The sequence below is a fragment of the Phyllopteryx taeniolatus genome, chromosome 15, assembly GCF_024500385.1.
Source record: "Phyllopteryx taeniolatus isolate TA_2022b chromosome 15, UOR_Ptae_1.2, whole genome shotgun sequence".
Lineage (NCBI taxonomy): Eukaryota > Metazoa > Chordata > Actinopteri > Syngnathiformes > Syngnathidae > Phyllopteryx > Phyllopteryx taeniolatus.
Genome location: NC_084516.1, coordinates 4,966,659 through 4,988,415, shown reverse-complemented (window position 1 = coordinate 4,988,415; position 21,757 = coordinate 4,966,659). Strand labels below are relative to the sequence as shown.

At 41.6% G+C, this 21,757-nt stretch overlaps 1 protein-coding gene across 1 annotated transcript in view; it reads right to left on the bottom strand.

Annotated features, from left to right (window-relative positions):
• Positions 1–16,695, bottom strand: part of tnfrsfa (tumor necrosis factor receptor superfamily, member a) — a 28,499-nt gene extending 11,804 nt beyond the window's left edge. The window contains exon 1 of the mRNA XM_061800191.1: positions 16,389–16,695. Within this exon, the coding sequence (XP_061656175.1) occupies positions 16,389–16,421 (33 nt within the window). The 5' untranslated portion in view covers positions 16,422–16,695. The remainder of the gene's footprint in view (positions 1–16,388) is intronic.
• Between the last annotated feature and the right edge of the window lie 5,062 nt (positions 16,696–21,757).

Sequence of the window (21,757 nt, the reverse complement as noted above, 5' to 3'; positions counted from 1 at the left end):
TATAGAATTGTATGACTTTAAAACAATTTATTTGTACATTGCTGCGGAAAATAAATATTCGGACAATCAAAACGTTTAACTCAATACTTGGAAACGCAACCTTTGTTTGCAATTACCGAGGTTAAACGTTTCCTGCAGTTCTTGACCAGGTTTGCACACGCTGTAGCAGGTATTTTGGCCCCCCTTTTCCATGCAGAAATTCTCTCAATCTGTTATGTTTTGGGGCCCTCACTGGGCAACACAGACTGTCAACTCCCTCAACTCCTTGGGTTGAGGTCTGGAGACTGGCCACTCTAGGACCTTGAAATGCTTCTGACGGCGCCGCTCCTTAGTTGCCTGGGCTGTGTGTTTGCGGTCATTGTCATGCTGAAGACCCAGCCACATTCCATTTTCAATGCTCTTACAGAGCGAAGGAGGTTTTTCCCCAAAATCTTCTGATACATGGCCCCGTTCGTTCGCCCTCTCCCCATTGCAGAAAAGCAGCCCCAAAGTGTGATACTTCCTCCCCCATGCTTAACAGTAGGTATGGTGATCTTGGGATGCCACTCATCATTCTTCTTCCTCCAAACACAGCGAGTGGAGTTTATACCAAAAAGTTCTATTTAGACGAGCCTGGGTATGTGCTGGCTTAAGCAGGGGGACATTTCAGGCGCTGCAGGATTAGAATCCATGACAACGTAGTGTGTTACTTATGTTAACCTTTGTGATTGTGGTCCCAGCTCTCTTCAGGTCATTGACCTAGTCCCCCCCAAGTGTAGTTTTGTGCTGATCCCTCACCATTCTCAAGATCATTGATACCGCAACGAGGTGAGATCTTCAAAGGAGCCCCAGGTCGAGGGAGATTGTCAGTCATCTTGTTTGTCCTCCATCTTTGAATAATTACACCAACAGTTGATCTCTTCTCACCAAGCTGGTCGGCTATTGTAGAGCAGCTCTATTCTACAATTTTCTGAAAGTCTACAAGTTTGTCCCTGGTGTCCTGAGGCGGCTCTCTGGTCTTGGCCATGGTGGAGAGGTTGGAGTCTGACTGTTTGAGGGTGTGGACAGGTGTATTTTATACACACATGGAGTTAAAACAGGGGCCATTAATACAGGTAACCTGTGGACGACATAATCGCTTCTTAAAGATGAAGTAACAGGTCTGTGAGAGCCAGAATTGTTTCTGGTTGACTTGGTAAGTGTCCAAATATAGTGTATTTTCTTTTTAGGAAATAAAGGCTGCAGACCAAAGCAACTGCAACAGTTTTAAGTTTTAACACTATGCATTTTTATACATTCTGTCCTCGACCCACCCAAAATGGCTGCGCCACACACTTTTGCGTCCTGACCCCCCATTTAAGAAACACCCGACACTGACTGCACACTGAACACGCTTACCACTTTCAAAAAAAAAAGTGTATTTGGTAATATAGTTAAATTCAATCGTTCATAATAGTTTGCACTTGCATGATCAAGCTCACTAATGATCGGGAGGGGCGTGGCTTTAGTCAGATGCGGGGGCAGTTGGAGGAGTGAAGTGAGGCTGCATTCAAAATGTGACTGAATCAAAATGTTTTTCATAATAAACGCCTTACATATTAAAACATTGGACATCAATGCCAAATTAGGCTTTCATTTTGAAGTTGGTTGATTTCTTGTTTAACGTCGCTTGCCTTAAATCAAAAGAAAACGGATGTTGATCCCTCCTCGAGCACCATGATGTTCCTCAACTCCAATCTTTGCTGTACTTGCTTTTCTCTGCATAACTCACCCTCGTAATCCCACTGAGACGACTGAGGCTCAGGTGCGCCGGGCGCCGCTCGCTTGTTACTTAGGCATCTTAATGAAGCCTTACACGTGGTCGCTCCTAAATTATATTTAAAATGTCACCATCAATTAAAATTAAAAGGAAAATATAGAGTTTAAGAAACAAACACCTAGAAAACAGTTTGTAGACAACATTTGAACACCTGGCAAAACTATTTATTGGGATCAAAGGTTAGACTTTTAGGTGTGGCGGGACAAGTTAAGATGGAGGCCATGTGTGAGAAGCCAAGGTGGACGACGACAGGGGAACGAGCCGGACTCCTGGAGTGTCGCCATGCCTTGTTGTCGGGAAGAACTTTTCTCTTCTGCCCCTGGTCGTGCAAACACCCCCCATCCCGCCACCCTTCACCATCTCCCTCTTCTGCCGCCTCCTCCTCTTGGCTTTTCACGTCAGACTTTCCAAAGTGGCCGCGAGCAGTTACAATCAGGCCTTTTACATCTATCCAAACATTGGACGCAGGCAGAAAAGAGGGAAGGCGGGCAATGGGGAGCCGAGGGGTGTTGTATGGTAGCGGTGGTCTACAGCTTGAACACAGTGCGTTTGTGTGAGAGCATAGCGGGAGGTGGGGGAGGACGTCAAGAAGACTTGATGAAGCAAAGGTTTGCATGAAAAGATCTGCAAGGAAGCACATGTGTGCTGCGGACATAACAGGAAAAAAAGGCCCGGGGGTTTAAAAAAAAAAAAAAAAAAAAAAAGACAACTGGAGATCTCCAACTGCAACGTTACACCAGCACGACAAGCGTGCAACGACCCAGCAAAAGTTGAGAAATGGTCGCTAATATGAGACGTCGCCTGGGAGTCGAACAACTGTGTCGTTCAATCACGCGGAGATAAAAATGTGGCTGTGCAAGTGAGACTGACCGCAAAAAGCATCAAAACGGTTTTCAAGCCACTTTGCGTTCACTTGGTGACTCTAATCTAAGCTAGCCTCAACTTGTGCTGAAATTATTGAGGGAACTTGGTTTAAGGTATTTTAGAACATCTTTGTTCAGCCACTAAACGCTGCAGTAGTGAGTAGGTTGAGATAACGACGCTAGTGTCAAAAGCTTAGGAAATGTTTGATCGGCTTTTACGATGTTGCTAGCCTGACAAGTCAGCAATAGACTACGAACAACAAAAGCCTTAAGAGTTTACCAATTTAGTGACTTAATTTTTCTACGACTTTGTTCAGGCAATAAACAAGCAGGTTGAGATAACAATGTTAGGGTCTAAGTTAGCTTTGAAACATGTCAGCATTATGGCAAAACGAGGGCACTTAACAGCCCATTTATTTATTTTTTTAAATAAAATGCTACTGTCAAAAATCAAAACTGTTACAATTTTGTGCCACTGCAGCCACTTCAAAACTAGACTAAGATAGTCTTGGCATGTGTCATGATTATAGCTTATTGGGGGTACCTTAACATAAAAACAACAGTATTTTTTTTATTGTCGACAAAAAAAGCATCAACACAAAGGTTTTTGTCACTTTGTGGTTACTTGGTTGAAGGTACTCTAAGCTAGTCTTGACTCGTGTCGTCCTTATAGCTCATTGAGGGTAGTTTATCTCAAACCTAACATTCAAAATGTTGTGCTAAAGTCATAAAAAGTATTGAATCATTTAGATTTTTGCCACTTTGCTGTAACTTGATGGTTACAGAGGTTTTAAGTTACTTTGTGGTCACTTGCTCAACACCACTCAAAGTTTGGGTGGAATCGTGTCATTAATCGCACATTAATAGTGGCTTAACATGAAGCAACCTTGTAAAAAGTTGCTTTATTTATTTATTTAGTTATTTTAAATTGTCAATAAAAAAGGCATCCAATCAAAAGGATTGTGCCACTTTGTGGTTACTTGGTTGAGGTTATCTATGCTAGCCTTGATTTGTGCTGTCATTTATAGCATATTAATGGAACATTAACACGAAAACAACCTTGTAGAAGAATGTTCTTTGTCCATGTTTTTTTGACACTTTGCAGTCCCCCGCAAAAACAGCAAGAATGTATTTTGTTTTCATTTAACATTTAGCGCCCTGAAGTCTGCCTTGATAAAGGATCATTTCAAACGATCAACAGAAAAACAGCAGCCATAAAGACAACTCTTTACATGCAACGTTCCTTAAACGCAGCTTGTAACTTGACGTTTATCCACTTTAGCGGTGTAAAGTTCGAGTGTGCTAGAAAATACACAGAACGTGGGTGCACATGAATACTTTTGGCTAGCCACGCTTGCAAAAGCAAGGCTGCGGCGGCGGGGGGTGACCGTAACCCCAGTGCAGAAAAGCCTCCAAAACCACAATCCCTGGAAGAAGCCCAATCCACTTAGCACAGAGCGCCATTGTGACGACGACGACGCTTGTGCGCAAGTTAAAGCAATTAAAGTCGCAATCAAATGAAGGAGGATGCTTGTGTCGGGGCCTTCCTTTGAAAAGGTTCCTCCACCGAGGACAGGACATCCGCCGAGCTGCTTATCAATGGGCCATTTCAACGGGAGCCATTTAGCAAGAGCGCGCATCCCTGAAGTGATTGTACAAACAGGCGCAGCGCGGCAAACAAAACGGGGGACATTTATTCAATATTGTCCAGATGATTTTAGTCAGAGCCAAGCCGTAAACAGGGACGATGTGTACCTTATTACGGGGCCACATCCTGGCCGTAATCATGAGTTTCTTATTAAGCGCTAATCATCCAGCGGCCCCAACTTGGACTAAAGTACAGGGATGTATTTTTTTTGAAAAGGTACATCTTCCTAGCGCAAACTGGTCTTTACAAGCGTACAATGGTGCTTTGACTGAAGAGTTGAATTCGTTCTGTGACCACAATTTTAAACCAAATCTCTCTTATTTCAAATAAATTTTCCCAATTGAAGTGAATGGAAATTCCACTAATCCGTTCAAACGCCCCAAAAACACTTGCACATTTTTGCAATGTGTTTTTTTTTTTAAAATAAATAAATAAATAAAAATCCTCTATAGCACAGGTTTTAAACTCAAGGCCCAGGGGCCAAATCCGGCCGACCACATTATTTTATGTGGCCCGCGAAAGCAAACCATCTGCGTCGACTTCATGTTTCCTGCTAATATACCAAAATTGCAACTCGTCTTCACTTTACCAATCACCCTTACAAAATACACAGAATAATAATTATTGAACAAACTTTTTACTGGCTTCTGGTTTCACAACAAGTTATTCATCAATTTTTTTGTGTATATTAGGGATATTGGGGGGGAAAAAATAAAATTAAAAAAATGATTATTTTCAAACCTGCGATATATGTTGCGAAAGCTAGCGGACTTTCGTAAGACAGTTATGTTTAAATGGATAACGTGTAATTCACCTTGTTTTGTGTGTAGTTTTACAGTTGAACTGGGAGGGGCAATAAACAGATTGAAGCATAGACACTATTTTTTTGTCAAATATTTCTCGTTCACTAGTGTATTTGCTGTGGTCTTATTTTTCATCCAATATTTGTGTTTTTCATCAAATAGCTTGTTTTTGTCTTGGTAGTATTTTATTTTTAGTTTTAATAATTATGTATTTTTAATTTATTTTTTTGTCCAATTTTGTTTTTTTCCTAGTGTGCGTTTGTCAATATTTTTACATTTCTTCTCTAATATTTGTCTCATCGTTTTTTTAAATGTATTACTGTATTTCTTTGTCTAATACTTAATAATTTGTCTAACATTTCTGACATTTAAAATATTTTTCCCCTAATGTTTGGAGTGGGTTTGTCTATTGATTTTGTGTTTTTAAACATAAGAAAACACATATTTTGAACATTATTTCTTTGGCTCTTGTCTTGCGGCATCCCCATTAGCAAATCCCTGACGCAGTCACTTTGCTGACTATGATCATGATGCCAAACTTTCCTAGCGTTTCATCTGTAACTCAAACAGTGGAAAAAGTGCCACTGCAGTTTATGCAATGCAGTTAGCCTTTGAGCGTGAACCAAACAGCGCTAGCACTGTGATTTGTTGCTCCAAGCCAAACAACTCCACTGGATTCCAAACAGCAGGCAGCTGGGAGGTCAAAGTCAACAACCGCGCGAACCAACCACTAATCACCAAACTCCACCCACTTTCCACGGCGAGACGTTCAAGCTGGCCGAGAACTAAACGATCGTGACAAACGAGCGACATGCCTCTTCCAGTCAGCTCTGTGTGCCTCTGTCCTTATCGCCGTCGCCTCCTCTAAACCGCGAGCGCGGCGAGCATCCAAACGTGCCCGCGGGCCAAGCGACGGCCATGTTAACACGCTACAGCTGTTACTGGCAAGGCAACAAGCACTGAACTCAAAGCCGGATTGACGTGCAAGTTGAGTGATGACGGTGAGCGTAATTGCAGAATGAGTTGAAATATGACATGAGTGCTTAATTGCACTTGGGTGCATCGACCTCATTAAGGCCCCCTAAACAACTGTTGCTGCAACTCTATTACAGCCAAAATTCTACCGAGCGAGCCGGTTCAGTTTGGTTGTCACAGTACACGCCATATTGGCAAATCGTGAACCTTAAATGTAGTCAATACAGCGGTACCTTGACTTATGAGTTTCCTAACTTTAAGTTAGGCCGACTCAACTCTTCCAAAGCTAAGCTACTGTATGTGTTAAATCTACCCAATGCCTGCCATATAACCACGCCACCGTGGCAAATCTAGCTTTTAATGATTGTGTGTGCGCGCCGACCGAATGCCCACCCAAAAGACGCTCTGGCGCTGACACTGGCGTCAGGATCTCCCAATAAATCACTGCATCAATCGATTTGTGTCGTGTGTGGGTCCACATAACGGAGACAACTTTGACAAGCGCCGATTTCAGCGTCGTAAAGCAACACGATGTGTGTCACAATGTTGGTGTGTGTTGTATCTTACAACTTCTATGATGACGAGTTTTCATTTGCATCCAGTTGCTGTCTGTGCATTATTAGACATAACATTTTTGGCGACGAAGATGGAGTTTCACTTTGCGTCGCTGTCCTCATCCTGAGGTACCACTGGTATGAATCTTTTAAGACTAGTGCCGATCGGAATAGCCAAAGCTAGCTAGGCTAACCGCTATGCTGTTCCACAACCAGCTTATTTTTGTGCTCCCGGACTCGCGCAGATGTATGACGACTGTGTCGCCTTGTTGACCGGACATTTCACTGCGCCACAGAACATTATAGTCCACAGTACATTATAGTCCCCAGAAGGCTTTTTGTCACAGCCTTGAGCCCTGATAGGCTATATTAAATTAGTTAACATTGATACCCTGTGTCGGCGATCGTAGATGTGCTGTTGTAGTACGTTGGTTAGTTCCGCTTTGCAGTAGACACATGGCACTTTATCTTGTTTTTTGTGTGTGAAAACATTACAAACTTTGCACACACTGTCTTTTAGGCACTCAAGCTCGCAGCAATGGCGCACACCTACAGTATTTCTACGGCGAGTGGTATGTGAGTCCGCAGTAAAATTAGTCCGTGTGGAAAAATTATCACTGCGAAGCTTTGGGGCAGAGACTTTGCTGTGACTTTTTTTTTGGTAGCCGAATTATTCGAGTTATTTAATTAATTGTTTCAGGCCTACTGCAGACACGGAGGTTCCTGTACCTCTTTTAAAAAAAAATAATAATAAATAAAAGGCTTCTTTTGGCCCCCAATAAATTATCCCAGAATTTAATTCAGACAATAGTTCCCGTAGTACACACACACGACAATGGTCCTCTAAAGGTTTCTAGTTCCTGCTGTGGAAGTGTGCTAAAACATATTCTCAGCACTATACACGACAACATTGAAGGTCTCAGTGGTAAGATGTGAGTGCGTCTCCCGCGGCGACTCGAGAGCGTAAAAAGTGTGTCAAGTGTTGAAGTATGCGTGTACAATAGCGTATAGAGCGAGTGCACGAGTGAGAGCGTGTGAAAAGCGGCGGCCCCCTCCTCTCAGGGAGAACAGGAAGCTGAGACAATACAGGGGCTTCATGCAGCACAGTCACCCTCTACCCCCCCGTCCAAAACAGCCTGCACATTGCACACACACATGCACACAACATATCCACCGGGCAAGATATTTTTAACCGAGGAACGTTTGCAGCCCCGCGACACACATTCTTGAGTTTCCTCAGGAGGTGCGCGCGTGTCGCTTGCAGGTTAGGCGACATCGGCAAACAATCGACGCTAATGAACGCCCAGGCGGGCGCGTGACCGACTCTGATGTGAAACACATGAAACCATCAAAAGGCTGCTGGGAGTTTGGGAGAGTTTTTGTTTTCTTTGCCCGACTCAAAAGGACGGCAGATGAATGCCAGCACACAGTCAGACATGACTTTGCGCGGCCCGGGGGCAATGGGCGGACGTTTTTCCAATCTCGATTAGGCCCGAGCAGCCGCTCACAAGACGACTGGCAGTGTGGTGGAAGAGGAGGGAGACATGAGGAACAACGTGAGGGGGTGACTAACAGATTGAAGAATGCACAAGGAGCCTCGGCTTTTGCTCTGACAAATCACATTAGCGCTATCAAAAAGAGTCTTTGTGCCGCGGCATCTGTCGTCATAAAAGGCATCGCAGCAACAATGCGACATTTACTATGCAAAAATATGATTTGAATACAGAAGTATTTTTATGCAGTTCCAAAAATACTACCTCTGGACACCTTCATGTCCATAAATGTAGTTTACAGTAGTCACTATTACACCAAGGCTGCAATAAAGGAATTAGATTAGATAACCCTTGGCGGCACAGTGAATGACTGGTTAGCACATCTGCCTCACAGTTCTGAGGACCGGGGTTCAAATCCCGGCTCCGCCTGTGTGGAGTTTGCATGTTCTCCCTGTGCCTGCGTGGGTTTTCTCCGGGCACTCCGGTTTCCTCCCACATCCCAAAAACATGCGTGGTAGCTTGATTGAGGACGCTAAATTGCCTGTAGGTGTGAATGCGAGTGCGAATGGTTGTTTGTTTCTATGTGTCTTGCGATTGGCTGGCGAACAGTTCAGGGTGTACCCCGCCTCTCGCCCAAAGATTGCTGTTATAGGCTCCAGCACACCCGCGACCCTAGTGAGGATAAGCGGAACGGAAGATGAATGACTGAATGAATAGATAACCCTTAGTAGTCCATCGAGTCAAGAAGTCATGTCATGATGCACAAAACTGTTTATTCTTCACATTCCATTTAATTATGTTATTACTATGTTTTTATAGTTTATTTTTAATCCTTCTATTAAATAGACTTTTTGTTGCTTAGGGGAGGTTGGAACGGATTAATGGCATTTCCAGTCATTCAAGTGGGACAGATGATCTGACATAGTTTTTCCACTGTTTTGAGTTACAAGCGTGGTCACGGAATGAATTAAACTCAAATCAGGGCACCACTGCATTTCCAAATACTCCCCCTGGACACTTTTGTGGCCAAAAATGTACATGTGCAAACAAACTGTTCTACAATCGTCGTTATATCAATGTTTTTCAGATTTTTTTTTTGCTTGAATTTCTTAATCATCTTCAACCCTGAACAAAACAATCAAATATTCAGTCATATTTCAGGATTTTAACTGTACTGTTGTTAATTAAATGGACTGTTTATTTTTTGTTACAACCTCCCACAAAAAGTGAATGATTTTAATATAATAAATAGGAGGATGGTACTTTGATTGTGATTAGAGTTTTGGACATTCAACAAAATTGATTTTACTGAATAATTTTTTAAAATATTTTTTTTAATGTAGTTCCAAAACCTTCCTGTGGAGACCAAACATGCCTCAATGATATATTTGACATATTTACTGTATTCAAAAAGAATCAATAATTTCCCCTATCGTAGGTTGAATCATAAAATTCTTCTATTTTTTTTCCAATTATATTATAGAGAAAGAGAAAAATGTACAAATATGGCTGAGGAGGTCATTAGAGTTAAAACCATAGACACTTGGTCACGCCTGCAAATGTGTCATTTGTCCTGGCAAGTGCGCGACCAATCATCAACGACAATCACACAAGATCATTCTGACCCGCGGCTGCTGCTTTATTCATCGTATCATTCGATTTGTCCTCAATCAGACTTGTTCACATGCGACTGACAACAACAAGGACGACTCGCATGGCATTGTTTGCTACACCAAACAAACAAATATCGTCATGTGCAATGCGCTGGTAGTACAGCTCCATCTAAACTCTATTGATAATTTCACATGTAGTGCCTCTGGCTAGAAAGGAAAGCACGGAGAGTCTCTGTCAACTAAATGCACTGGTTGCAATCTGTGGATGGGACGATCGATCATTGCCAACTAACTCAATAGCCACACTCTCCTTATTCTCGAACCTTTCCACTTCTTTGTGATCACCCACTTCTTCCTTGACAATCGCACCATGTTTTTGTGATTCAGTAAAAAAAAAAAAAAAAAATACAATACAGTATATTGTATGTGGAGCCCCCAAAAATGATTTTTTTCCCCCCCGTTGTAGTGCGTCGGTAGATGTGCGGTGTTCAATCCTTTGGTGTACAGTGAAGAGTCACCAACTATTTTTTTCCACTACGATCCACTTTCTACCATTTTATTTCACTCGAGTGACAGTGAATCCGAGGCTCGCTTGTAACGTCTGGCTCACAACACAGATAAAAACAAAAAACAAAACAAAAACCACGAAAAACAGGCAAAAAGTCGACCAAGTGACAGCTCGTAACTCAACCAGCTTGTACGTTAGGCAACTGTAAATGAAGGTGCCACTGTAAATAGAGTGAAAGAAAAAGTAGTACATTGTTATTATACCCTAATTTGTCATGTATAATACCCACCGGGAAAAAAAATAAATAATAATAATATATATATATATATATATCACACGTTCGCAGCTGGATTTTCCTTGTATCTAGTGTATGTATTGTACGCACCCTAGAATTGCTGGTATCCATGCTGAAAAACTGAAGTATTATCAGCATAGTAACTTGTATTTTATTTGGTTTTTCAAACAAATTCCAAAGTTCTCTGAAGTAAACCGGAAATGGCTACTTTTGCGCATGCGCCAAACAAAACAAAAAAGCGGAAAATGCTGGCCTTGCCCTGTGTGCATGCCCTGACAACACTGTTACTTCCGTCTACAGAAGCAGTTACTTACTCGAAGGAGTTATAATTCCATGCGTGCGCAAGGTATATTACAAATTCACAGGTGAGCGTCTCTGCCGTCGAGTGAACTGAGATGCTAAATCCGATGTCGGGTTACGTCAAATGGACGCAGGAGCAGTAGATATGATACGATGTCACGCATAAACATGGCGGGGCCCGCAAGCCCGCCATGATTATCAGTAAGCAGCGAAAATAATATAAATTTATAACATTACGAATGATATATTTATATTGGAGTAAAAATATGCCTTTTTCACAAGCCGGTATATGTCTATACAATGTCACAAATTTGGTAAATTTCCTTGTATCTAGTATATACGCCCTCGATTTTTAATGCCATTTTTGGCAAAAATGCGTATTATACACGACATTATGGATAATAAAATGCTAATATAACATTTTTAAAGAAGAGTGACTTAAGTGGTCGCTAAGTGGTGTTAGCGACAATCAGCTAACTGTAGTTGGGAAGTTTAGTTAAAATGGCCATCACACTACTCACTATGTAGCCTCAAAGAAAGGTAACATAAAAGTAAATAAAAAACAAAGAAAGAAAGAAAAGCAATAACTAACGAATAAAATCTTATTCATTAATATAATAGCAAATAATATTTGTTAGGTTGAGTCTAAATGGCCAACACATGCCTCACTAAACCGCTGAAAAGAAATTATCATTAAACAAACAAAAATAAAACAATGAAACAAGAAACAACAAAAGTATTGCGTCCCAATTTTGAACAAGTTACTAAAGCGGGCACTAGCTGGTGTTGGCGATGACCAGTAAACAATAGTTAAACTTGAACCAAAATGGCCACCACATGCCATACTATGACACCTTGAAAGAAAGGTAAACAAAATTAAACAAAAGTGCTGTATTAATATTTAAAAATTATATAATTTTGAAAAAGGTTTCCAAAATGGGAGCTGGCTGGTGTTGGCAATAAACAGCTAACTATATTTGAGAAGTTGAGTTAATAAGGTGACCGCACATCTCACTATAAAGCTTTGAAGAAAAGGTAACCGAAAAATACATTAAAAATGAATAATGAAGGAAAAGTGGCATTAACATTTTTAAAATAGCGGTTTTGAAAAATTTACAAAAGTTAAAAAACATTCATGCCAGTGCATGTTTGTGTAAGCTTACCAGCAGTGTGTCATCTGTTACTTAGCAATAAAATGAAATGATAACACTGATGCCTGAAGCAATGCTGTAAATGATTTACGAGGTTGTGTAGTAATTTATTTATTTATTTTTTAAATAAACTTGACGCGTCGTAATAATTGACATTGAAGTAGACTGGCTGCTTCGCTTGTGTGTGAACCGCTGATGTAATCCCGCCTTACGCTGGAATGCGTGCTGCCGCCAATACCCGGGCACACCTGAGCAGGTGACACTTGCCCATGTGAGTCTGCTGCTCTTCGACTGGCTGAGCCAGTCACCTTGGTAACAATACACCCCCCCCCCCCCCCCCCCCCCCCCCCCCACGCCCCTGCTAAGCCGCTGCGTTGACAGAGCACCTGCGCCAGGCGTTGCCGGCCGGTTGCATCATTCCGCATGGCGCCGATAAGCTACGCTAGGGTTAGGCCTCAGCTTGTCCCAGATGTCAGTCTTTCCCTTTTCTGTACCGTGAGAGGTGGGTAGTGGACATGGGGGGAAGGGGGGGCATTTCCTGTGTGAAACTTCACCCAGGCAGACACATAAAAGATTAGCATCAAGTTTACAGTTGCAACTGATGCCCCCTAATATCACGGCATGTGTGTACAGGAAGTGGACGGGACGGGCAGGCACGTAGGCTCCCTGTCTGTGTGTATGTGAGGGGAGGGTTAGCCTGGAGGCAGGGTCGGTGTGTGTGTGGGTGGATCAAGGGTGGGGGTCCTGTTTCCTCGCAGTCTCCCCAGCAACAAGGCCACTTGGCGAGGCCTCTTCCAGAATGTACTGCGGTTTACACAAAAGATAAACAGTGACGTTGCCGCCCGACATAAGGGGACGGGGGTGAAGCAAGCTCACACAAGTCGCAAAGGTCTATGCTGAGGTTTGTCGTGGGAAAAAAAAAATGTGTCACATGACAGTGCACTGATGAGAATGCGACAAGGAGTCTCAAACCTAAACTCAAAAGCTGAGAATTACATAGTAACAATGCGATACAGTTCCTATCGTCGGCCCAGTATCGCAATACAGCCATTAGGCGATAACAAATATCGTATGAAACAGCGAACAATAAAGTTTTCAGGCCAGATTTCAATATACCGAGAGTTTTGGCAGATATCAGGTGTTCTGGAAATTTGTTCCACATTTGAGGAAAACAAAAACAGAATGTGACTATACTATGTTTAGTTCTGGTTCTAAAGAGCAATAAAAGAGACAATATCGATCTTTAATGCTGGTGTTGCGTTGATGTATTGTTAGAGAAAATGAGACAATATCAATATTTTATCCCTCGCCTAACAGTGACTTACGTGAAAAATAATTAAAATTTGTCACATCTAAAAGAACGACTGACTGGTCAGTCACAAATTTTTCAAGTTAACATCCATTACAATTACTTGTGCCGAGTTAGCATCGTTCAGTGCTTGCAACAGTTAGTCACAACGCATCAATAAGGCCATTCGAAACTTAAAATCAGACAGTCATCATTAGCTATGTCCAACTTTTTTTATTGTCAGTCATAACTTGTTCAGGGTTCGTCTACACTATCCACACTAGTCGGACGAATGTTCACATTCGTTTAAAGTGTCTCAAGTTAGCCTCATCCGCAACGTGTTTTTACAGTGAGTCGCCACTCATCACAGGTTATGTTAAAGTTAGTCAGTCCTCATTAGTTACGGTAAGCCATCACTCATTAGGACAAGTAGTTGTTATTGTCAGTTGTCACAAGGTTGAGTTTGTTGAGGCTAGCTGTCACTCATTACGTCAACCGTTTGATATTGCCAGTCATAAAAGGTTGACTTTGTTAAGATTAGCTGTCACTCATTACGCCAAAGGTTGTTCGCTATGTCAGTGACTCCTGTGGCCAAAAACTGTGTTGAAATGTTTAAAAAAAGTCAGTTAATGTTGGTTACAGCTAGCAGTCATTCATTATGTCAAGCATTTATTGTATTGTCAAAAGTTCTTAGTTTGTTGATGCTTGCCACATTAGTTGTCGTTTGTTCCTATTGTCTCAAGTTGGGGTCATTCACTGCATGTTTCTACAGTTAGTTGCCACTAATCACTCGCTATGTTAGAATGTCAAAATCAGTCACTCTTGGCTTGTTGCGGTTAGTCGCCACTCATTATGCCAAAGATTGTTTGCTACGTCAGGGACACTCTTAACCACAATTTGTTTGGTGAAGTCATTTGTGCTAGGTTAGTCATCACTGGTCATTACGTTAGAATGCTAAAATCCATCAGTCGTCACTAGTTACGCTAAGTCGTCACTCATTACGCCAAATGTTTGTTATAATCAGAAATAACTCGCTCGAATTAGTTGATATTCACTACATTAGTCTGTCTAATGTTAACATTTGTTACAATTGTCTTTAGCTAGGATTTTTTACGTGTAACAATTATTAGCTGGTGGTTACATTGGTTGCAACTCATCACTAATTACGTTACAGCATAAAAAAAGACAGTCAGCACTAGTTACGGTAAGTGGTTATTCATTATCTTTGTTGTCGTGAGTTGTAATTTTAATTTGTTGAACTTCCATTACAATTGTCTCAAATTAGTATCATTCGCATTGTATGACAGCCACTGCTGGCTACATGAATCGCCACTCATCACTTGCTATGTTAAGTTAAAAATCTGTCAGTCATCACTAGTTATGCATGTTCAGCTAAAAATTTGTTGTTCGGGTAAAGTTGTGTATGCAACTCAGCACTCACTATGTTAGAATGTTAAAATGAATCATTTGTGGCTTGTAACAGTTAGTCGTCAGTCATTGCATCAAATGTTATTATCAGTCATAACTCGTTTTGAGTTTGTTAACCTCACAGTTGAGGTTAACTATCATTCATTACTCCAAAACGTGCAGCCATCAGTAACTAGTCTGGACATTAAAATGTTAAAGTCAGTCAGTTATCACCTGTCACAGACTACAGTTAGCATCGATCATAACGTCAAAAATTTGAGCTTTTTTTCATGCTCACCACATAATTCGGCACTCGTTGCGTTAGTCATCCCAAAGCCCTCAGTCGCTTCTTGTGTTAAAAATGTGTTATTGTCGACATAATTTTGTTAGTTTGTTGACGCACACTATTTTAGCTGCCATTTGTGATGTTACACTCAGGGCTTATTGAGTCAAATCACTGCTCAACACGTCAAACTTTTATTAGTTAAAATAGTTATGCTCATCGCAGCAAGAAATGACTTGTGCCAGTTTGCTTTTGTTGATGCTCACAACTAGCGTACCCGCTTCGTTACGTTGGATTACCCTTGTTGGCGTTCATTACTCATTTGCGTAAATTACTTGATATCGTCAGTCGTTTCATAGGAGTTTGTTTCAGTAGCAACCGTCAGTTTCCGGTACTACTCGTTAACTTTTTCCTTTTGGACGATCGGCTGTTGCTTGTTTACTTTTACTAGAATTGCTGGGCGTACAACTGTGGCAACTAGCAGCGACACTGCATCCCCACAATCGGGTAATTAAGTTGACGGTGACAACTGCTTTCAACCCAACAGGGTGGTGGGAAAAGTAATTGTTGGGTGCTAAACTTCACATCCAAGGCCCAACCTTCGGATTTTCATCCAGTTTGTGTCGGGACCCTCCACACGGTACGGTGAACGACTGGTTAGCACATCTGCCTCACATTTCTGAGGACCGGGGTTCAAATCCCGGCCCCACCTATGTGGAGTTTGCATGTTCTCCCCTGCGTGGGTTTTCTCCGGGTACTCCGGTTTCCTCCCACATCCCAAAAACATGCATGGTAGGTTAATTGAACACTCTAAATTGCCCGCAGGTGTGAATGTGAGTGCAAATGGTTGTTTGTTTATATGTGCCCTGTGATTGGCTGGCGACCAGTTCAGGGTGTACCCCGCCTGTCGCAGAAAAGGTAGCTGGGATAGGCTCCGGCACGCCCGCGACCCTAGTGAGGATAAGCGGAATGGATGGATGAATGAATGAATGAATTAATTCTATCTATGCCACTGACGTATAGTGACAGCAAAAACAAATTCTCTTCCATTACATGGCAGAAGGTACAATATATCCACCTGTTGCCATTCATACAAGTCATGGCTTCCTGCCAGTGATTATAACAGCTTTGTTTTCAATTGAAAAGGCCCTAATTATACACTGATTAAGTCAATGTGTGAGAAAACAGAGATCATTATCTCACTCTTAATATTTTTATTTTATTTACACACACACACACATTAGCTAAAAGGCTAACCTGCTAACAGACTAATATTGTCCCAAAAGTTCTTCGAAATTCGCCTCAGTCGCTGTCGTTACTTAATCACGCACTTTTCTCATATTTAATAATTCATTACCAACACAAACACGCTTACACATTGTAGAGCATCACAAGTGGTTTTAACTTACACAGAATTTCCCGACAGCCGGCCCGGTGTTCATGTCGGAAAACTTCCGAGACACTTCTTCAGCCTTAAAAAAAAACAAAAACAAAAACAAAAACAAAAAAAACAAAAACAAAAAAAAAAAATCAATGAAACACGTTCGCGATGTGGGGAGAGGGGGGGGGGGGGGAAATGAAGAGATAAAAAAAGAAACGAAGAGGAACAAACAAGCTAATCCGTCAGCCGACTTCTCTCATGAGAGAATTTGGTAAGCGCCTTCCCTCCACACGTCCCGACTGCCGGTCAGACTCAGCTGCACTGATTCCTACCTCTGGCTCGTCGGCGCATAGTGATGTCAGCACCCACAACCAATCACGGGCGAATTAAACGGAATATTCATGAGGCAGTAGGTCACTGCTCAGGCTCTGCTTTTGAACAGCCAATCACGGTGAGGCTCATTGGATATTCATGAGGAGGGGGGTGGGGGTGGGGTGTCAATGCTCAGTTTTTTAAACAATCTGTTTCACACAGTCAAATTCCAAAAATAACATCGAATTATTTGACAGAACGTCATACATATGGGTAAAAAATAAGCATATAACATTGAAAAATATCTTTTTCACAACATAAAAGCTCTTTGTGTGAAAAAATGTAAACCTTAATAAACAATATATTTTTTTTTTTACACAAATAAAAGAACTGGACCCAGACCTCATTCGTCAACTAACATAATGAGGAACGAAACTAGGATTACACAAACTAATGTATAATCTCTGTCGCCATCTTTTTTTCCCCTTCTTCTTATCTTCTTTGGCTTTGAGGGGGGGGTGGGGGGGAAGCAGCAGAACAGAAACAAGATGTGCAGAAATAACCGAATTGCTTTGAATAAAATCTAATTTGATAAGCGTTATGAAACAAACTGAGCGTAACAAAGGGAATCAAATTTAATATAATAAGCATTATGATACAAATAAGAGGATGCTCTTTCCAGGCCCCGGGTTGGAGAGGGTGCTGTGGCGTGAGCATGGAGTCCTTGAGAGGAGTATGTGAAGTGTAAAAACTCACACGGTTTTTTTTAAATAAAGATGTCCCACAAGAGGAATGTGTGTACTCCTTTTTAATGGGATGGTGTGTTTGTTCAAGATCAAAAGACATAAACATCCTGTCCAACATGACTTCGCCCAATGTTAATCTAATCGCATGGCATCTACAGTGCTGCCTGTGTGCGTGTGTGTGTGTGTGTGTGTACCTGAGTATGTGCGTTATTTAATTTTTTTACATGAAAAAAAATGAGACCAAGCTAAATCATTTTAAATACTTTTCCATCAACTGTACAATTGAAATAAAAAAAAAAAGAAATATTTTCGATATGGGAAATAAAAATAAACAACTGAGATAATGTGGTTGGACAAGTGTGCACAGACTCTGCACAGGGTGGTGGCAGCATCATGCTTTGGGGCTGATTTGCTTGAGCTGGAACTGGAGCCTTAGACAATGTGAAAGGCAATATGAACAGTTCCAAATAACAGTCAGTGTTGTAACAAAACATTTTCAGGCTTCTGCTAGAAGGAAAATACTGTCAGGAAAAGCCTACTAGAAACATCCAAAATTTATTTGGGATGATGCAAATGCACTTCAATTGGTGGCAGCTGTCTGCTGACTCCCATTTAACTTGAGTTTGAATGTGATTGGTTAATATGAAGAGGGTGTGCACAATCATGCAACCACTCAATTGTTTCTTTTTATTTCCCCTGTGGAAAATATATATTTTTTCCAATTGAATTGTTCAGATTATAGGCCACATTAACGGTGGAAAATATTTTGGATTTATCTTGGTCTAATTTTTTCGTATCACAAAACTGGGTGTGTAGACTTTTTGTATCCACACATCTATATGCGTTTTAATTACGTGTGTGTTCGCAGGAAATGTGGACAAATGCAATTAAAGCGCGGAATGCGAGGGTCATTTACAAACGCAAATAAACGCAGCGTCCCAGGGTGGTGTGAAGGAAGGAAAATGGAGCAATTAGCAGCCACTTTCAGTGCACTGTCGCAGTCGTGAGAGAAGATGAAACCTCATGATTTCCACTTTGATAGCTCGTGATCGCGAGCGCAACACTACAAAGGGGACAAAGTCAGCTTTTGATGCACACTTCTTTAGTACAGCGGTCATGTTGTGTCCCTGTTCGGCGTGGAAGGTATCACTTTTCCCGCAGGCTTTCGACATTGCCATGTGTGTGACTGTGTGTGTGTGTGTGTGTGCTTTCAAGCAGCAACACAGCCTCCTGCAATCACATGAAGAAGTAGACAACAGAGATAATTGCTCTCAGCACAACAGAGTGGGAGAATTGAGTATTGGGTGTTAAACTTCACACCCCGGTCCCACCTATACGCTGTTCCATTTCAGACATCCACCGTCCCCCCGCTGACAACACTGTACCTCCAAAGTGGGGAAATCCACAGGTCGACTTCGATCCCCCACCCCTTTCAGTACCTTTAACACAGAGCAGCCAACACTTTTTCTTTGAACTTGAATAAATGAGTGGCAAAAACATTGTCACGTGCATGCCGGGCCCCTAGTTAGCAACATCATGTCGTAAAGAAAGTCATTTTGACTAGTCTCCATCGGCCAAGAAAACCATTTTTCTTTGTGTTCACATTTTCATTACGTAGTTAGTCAAACAGGAGATTGAATGCTAACGTTGCTTGCAAACCCAAAGAGCGTACTATTAGTTCACTTGGCTTAGTAAAAAACTATGTTTACTATGTATGTTTACTTCTGTTGTCTGTCCATTAAACAATAAATAAATAAAATAACTTACTTGAATTAGCCAAACAGGTGACTGAATGCTAAGGTTGCTTGCAAACCCAAAGAATGTACTACTAGTTCACTTATTTTGGTTAAAAAAAATAACAGGAAGCATGTTAGCATGGAGCTGTATATTGACTTCTGTTGTCTGTCCATAATAAAATTTTACTTGAATTAGCCAAACAGGTGACTGAATGCTAACGTTGCTAGCAAACACAGAACAATGACTGCTACTTCACTTAGCTGGTTAAAAAGAAAAAATAACCTAACAGGAAGTATATGTATAGCTTTATGTTATTGTATGTTGTCGTCTGTCCATAAAAAAACATAACTTGAGTTAACCAAACAGGTGACTTAATACTAACGTTTGCAAACATAAAACAGTGATGACTAGTTCACTTCGCTGCACATGCTAACACTCAGGTTTACACACTTTTGCCACTAAACTTGCGATGGGGGGAAAATAACAGGAAGAAAGTCAGCTTTAATGGTCGCAGTGTGAAAGTCTTCTCTCGAATTTCCGCTACTCCCTTTCACACATTGGCTGCCCTGCCACGAATAATACTTCCACGGGTCGACTTCCACCACTCATCCCGTGTTGGCGCCTTTCACACAGAACAGCGGCACGGCGAAAAGTCAGCTTTGACAGGTAGTGTGGAAGGGGGCAAGCGCTTTCAAAACTGGCACAACTGGAGGTCAGAAATGTATCAGCCTGTGCCTTTCACCCTGAACCCAGTGAGGCGGGGAAGGGAATGGCGGAAAGCCGTCCTACTAGAGACACCAGCGGGGTGGCTAACGCTAAGTTAGGAGATGAAGCCGTGCAGTGAAAAAATGTCGAGGAAAGCTTGTGTGTACGTGCGCATATGTGTGTGTCTTGGGAGCACATCCTGTGTTCTCCTTCAGGAGGTCGAGCTCCGACGACGTGCTGGAAAACAGGAAGTGCGCTGCGGAGTTATTGGCGAGGTCATCCTGAGCTCTGTCATCGGCCACTCCACGACACTTCACGGAGAAAAGGTGCAATTATTCACCAGCAGCAACTGCACATGTACTGTATACCACTGACCTCGGGTTAACCACCCATGTGTGGGTGTGTGTGTATATGACGTGTATGGGTATGAGTGTGTTTTATGTGTGAAAATCTGTCGAGGAAATTTTGTGTAAATGTGTGTTTGTTGATGTGTGTATGGTTTCTGCTTGAGTGAGTGAGTGCGTATGTTATGTGTGAGCGTGTAAGAGGGTGCGTTTGTGTGTGCGAGTTAGATAAGTGTATGTGCATACGTGTTATCTTTTTGTGTGTTTCTGTTATGCGTGAGTATGTAAATGTGTGTTTATGTACGTGTCTGTGTGTTACTTGGTAGCAGCTGTCTGTGTGTGTGTGTGTGTGTGCGTGTATACGGTGATACACGGCATGACCTGCTGACCAGCGGCGGAAAAGGCCAACAAAAATAAAAGGAAGAGAAACCTTCCTGTGTGACGTCCGCCGAGTATTGTTTTTGCTGGCTCTGTTTAGGAAGGTCCGAGGTGAAAGGAAGCAAAAAAAAATATTAAAAAAAAATTTGAACAAACTTCATGTTCGCAGGTGTTAAAAAATAATGCCGCAATGTTGATACAAGGTAACTGGTTTTGTCGCTTATGTCATCCAGCAATGCTGGCACGAGGTAACAAAGCAAGGGACGGCAGCCTTGACATATTTGTCTTATCTTGACTAAAGTACAACAGAGGGCCAACACTTTTTTTTTCTGACCTTGTAAAAGGGAGTGAAAAAGAAAATAATAATAAATAAAAAAAACAGCACCATGTGCACACCGACCACTAGTTGGCAACATTCCATTGACATGTACGGCAACTTTGGTTCGTAAAAACGCAAAGAAAACCTTTTTTTTTTTTCCGACGTAAAGTCAGTCAAACTAGATGCTAAAGTTGCTAGCAACCACAAACCACAAACTGCTTGTTCACTTAGCTAGGTTAAAAACCAAATAGGAAACATATTAGCATATAGTTTTATGTTGACGTATGTTGTCGTCTGTCCATAAAAAAAAACTTGAGTTAGCCAAACAAGTGACTAAATGCTAACGTTTGCTAACATAAAACAATAATTGCTAGTTCACTTAACTTTACATGTTAACACGCTGGTTACTTTTGACACTAAATTTAAGTAGTTTCCTTCCGAGTTAAGCATTTTTAGCCACCGTGGTTAGTGTCAGGTAACAACTAAATTAGCCTCTTGGTAGTTTAGTATCTTACAATCAGTGTTAATCATTAGCTTGCTACAAGTGGTTTGCTACTTAACTAGATTTTTGCTTGCTTTGGCACTGCTAACCAGGGTGGATCATTAGCTTGCTACTCAGTTTGAGTAGTTTCTTCCAAGTTTAGCATCTTGCAGCTAACGTGGGTAGAGTTAGATAGCTACTAAGCTAGCCACTTGCTAATTAGGATCTGTCAACTTTGGTACTTGTGTATTTTCTTTCAAGCTCAGAATCCTGGAGCCAACATGGTTAGCATAAGATAGCTACCAAACAGCCTGTTACTAATTTCACAGATCTGCTAACTTTATTCTGCCACTAAACTTGAGAAGTTTCTTCCTA